Source organism: Sinocyclocheilus rhinocerous, unplaced genomic scaffold, assembly GCF_001515625.1.
Source record: "Sinocyclocheilus rhinocerous isolate Xijiao unplaced genomic scaffold, SAMN03320098_v1.1 scaffold5, whole genome shotgun sequence".
NCBI lineage: Eukaryota > Metazoa > Chordata > Actinopteri > Cypriniformes > Cyprinidae > Sinocyclocheilus > Sinocyclocheilus rhinocerous.
Window position 1 is genome coordinate 1,499,032 of NW_015661874.1, and position 3,712 is coordinate 1,502,743.

The 3,712-nt window shown below is 34.1% G+C and overlaps 1 protein-coding gene across 2 annotated transcripts in view; it reads left to right on the top strand.

Annotated features, from left to right (window-relative positions):
• Positions 1 to 3,712, top strand: part of hpn (hepsin) — a 16,774-nt gene that overhangs the window by 5,632 nt on the left and 7,430 nt on the right. For both annotated transcript variants that reach the window (XM_016536380.1, XM_016536381.1), the window contains 2 exons: positions 2,892 to 2,993; positions 3,080 to 3,121. In XM_016536380.1, coding sequence (XP_016391866.1) covers positions 2,892 to 2,993; positions 3,080 to 3,121 — 144 coding nt within the window. The remainder of the gene's footprint in view (positions 1 to 2,891; positions 2,994 to 3,079; positions 3,122 to 3,712) is intronic.

The following is a 3,712-nucleotide window of genomic DNA, read 5'->3' on the forward strand; positions in this document are numbered from 1 at the left end:
TACTGCTGAATCCATTTCTTTCCCTTCATGTTAAGGGGAACCTAAATTAATTAGGTTTTAATTTGCTATAACAACCATGTGAGCGTACAATATTTCTTACATACTGTAGTGTATGTAAGAAATGACGTTAGTGACTTTAGGGTACTTATCTCAGCTCTTGGTGTTTGAAATTAAGTTCAATGAAAGTAAAAAGAGAAGCCCACCACCATTTTTCTCATCATGTGAGAAACATCAGTCTAACATCACTTTCCATCTGTTATATATCCGTGACCATGACCTGTGATTCCCTCGGAACTGCTGAGAGTATGGTTCATCAAGCTCCAGCATGAACGAATTTCCCAGCAAACACATCACACATTGTTCTCAAAAAGATAGTCCACCCAAAAATGAAGATTATATAATCATTTACTCATTTCAAACCTGTATGCTTTTCTTTCTTCTGTGGAATACAGAAGGCGATATTTTTTTATAAAGTTGGTAATCAAACAGTTTTGCGTCCCATTAACTACTATAGTATTTTTGTCCATATTCTGGAAGTCAGTGGAACCCAAAATGCTTGGTTACTAACATTCTTCAAAATATATTCTTATAAATGTCTTTACTTTCACTTTTGATCAATTGAATGCATTAACTTGCTGAGTAAAAGTATTAATTTCTGACCCAAGACCACTGAATGCTAGTGTAGTTTGCTGTGTCTTTATTTGCAAATAAACTTCTTAAATCATTTTTTGAGAAACCATTTGTGTAAGGAATGGGAGAATAGCCATTACTGCTGAATACATTTCTTTCCCTTCATGTTAAGGGGATGACCATGTTAGGTTTTAATTTGCTATAACAACCGTGTGAGCGTACAATATTTCTTACATACTGTAGTGTATGTAAGAAATGATGTTAGTGACTTTAGGGTACTTATCTCAGCTCTTGGTGTTTGAAATTAAGTTCAATGAAAGTAAAAACAGAAGCCCACCACCATTTTTCTCATCATGTGAGAAACATCAGTCTAACATCACTTTCCATCTGTTATATATCCGTGACCATGACCTGTGATTCCCTCGGAACTGCTGAGAGTATGGTTCATCAAGCTCCAGCATGAACGAATTTCCCAGCAAACACATCACACATTGTTCTCAAAAAGATAGTCCACCCAAAAATGAAGATTATATAATCATTTACTCATTTCAAACCTGTATGCTTTTCTTTCTTCTGTGGAATACAGAAGGCGATATTTTTTTATAAAGTTGGTAATCAAACAGTTTTGCGTCCCATTAACTACTATAGTATTTTTGTCCATATTCTGGAAGTCAGTGGAACCCAAAATGCTTGGTTACTAACATTCTTCAAAATATATTCTTTTGTGTCCCACAGAAGAAAGAATGATGACAGAATTTTCATTTTTGGGTAAACCAAGTGATTTTACACCTTCAGGGAATTACAGATTTTTATACTTTTTTTGTGCTTGTTTAATTCATGAGGATCATAATACTGTAAAGAATTGTTTCTACGTGATATGTCCATATGACCCAAAGGCTTGTCAGTTTAGTCCTGATGCAGAGCTGCAGCAACCTGTTTTGTGTGTTTGTTTGCTCTGGGCTTATCAGACAGCACAGTCTCTCTGTAGTCTGATGTCGCATGTTAATCATCACACCAGAGCTTCTGCACAAGCTCTTCACAGTCAGAAAAACACATGTTTTGTGATGGTCCACATGGCAGCTGCATGTGCAGAAGCCCCTGTGCATTTTAGCAGAATCTGAAGCCTATCAATCACAAAATCCTACATGTCTCATCTCCTACATGTTTGTTTGCTAAATATTATTAAAAAGTCCATATAAAATTAATTCTGGTTATCCCTGCTCATTCTTGTCATTGAATGTAGTTTAGTTGGAGCCTTGGATCATTGGTACGGTAATGCATGTGTTTGCAATGTAGGGGATGCAGGTTTGAGTCTGGCGTGTATATTTCCTACTACTCCCAAAGGAAGATTTATTGCTCAGAGGTTACCCCTTTTATAGCTCACGAGACTTAAACCTGTATATTATTTTCTTAAAAATATTATTTTTGACAGAAACAGCATTTTACACATTTACCACCAGGCACATGCAGGAAATCCACCTATCATGCTTTTTTTCCTTATATTGTCATATCATTAGCTTTAAATAAAAGTAAAAACAAAATGTAAACTTAAGAATAAAATGAAGATGCATTTATGATATCAGATGTGTATATTCATTATATATATATATATATATATATATATATATACATACAGCTGTTTATATATAGTTTTTAACTGAATTTTATGAATATCTTTGAGGTCATACTGAAATAATTTGATTCCAGACTTTGGTATCTTGGCAAATCTGAGCAGAGTTCCCTCTATGACATTGTTGAGATTTTCTCTGAAACTAAGCATCTGATAGGAAACTCTTGTGAGATTATTAGGGTCTTTTCATTTCAGTATAAACATCTAAGAAGCAGGATGCATATGTCATTTGTATATCGTAAAAAGTCATATTTATATGTGGATGTGTTTTATCTGGGATGATAATGGTTATGAATGAACAATACTGGTCCTAGGAGAATAAAGGTCTTTAGCCGTGGTGAATGCTCAGTGCATGCAGGAATGGATATGACTGTCTTTGTGGTATTGGTCACTTAACACTGACTTGGTTACATCTAGGAACATGCTGACACTGGTCTGTGTGTGTGTGTGTGTGTGTGTGTGTGTGGAGAGAGAGAGCTGATCATGGCACTGAGATGATGTCCCACGTTTACTTTAGCAGTGAGGAATTGATGACTTTGGACTATTGATCTCATTCATGGTTGTTCTGTTAAACTACTGCTTTAAATATATGCTTTGTCCTGTACTGAAAGTGTTGGTTTCTGTCCTACAGGAAGTCCAGGGATGAGTATCTTCAGCCGGTGTCGGGTGGCCGCTGCGGTAGCTCTGATCTTGATCATACTGGGAGGGCTGGGAGCCGCCGTCTGGGCCCTTGGTGAGACTTTCTACTTGCTGATTTAATGGAATACTGCAGTCCCTCCAGAGACACTTTACACTTGATTTCTTTGTTTGTTTTTTCAGTCACGTATCTCAGAACAACAGAAGATACTGGATTATTTGATGGTAAGCATTGTTCATTTGTACTCATATTTAAATAAGATATATTTAATATGCATTATATTTATTATACATTCTATAAATATATAATAAATATATTTAAATTAAGATATATATACAGTATGTTGCTTAGGTTTTTTTTAAAGAAGGCTGCATTTATTCTGAAATACAATAAAAACAGTGATGTTAAAATAAATATATATATATATACAGTGGTTATAGAAAATAATCGCCCCCCTTTTAAAATATATATTTTTTATTTTGTTGCTTTGCAGCCTGAAATTAATATGCATTTTATTATACATTCTATAAATATATAATAAATATATTTAAATTAAGATATATATACAGTATGTTGCTTAGGTTTTTTTTAAAGAAGGCTGCATTTATTCTGAAATACAATAAAAACAGTGATGTTAAAATAAATATATATATATATACAGTGGTTATAGAAAATAATCGCCCCCCTTTTAAAATATATATTTTTTATTTTGTTGCTTTGCAGCCTGAAATGAAGACGAACACAGTTTTGTTTTAGCCAGCTGTATTTACTCAGTGCAACTTATAACATCCAAGTGAAAGATAAAACACCAACAT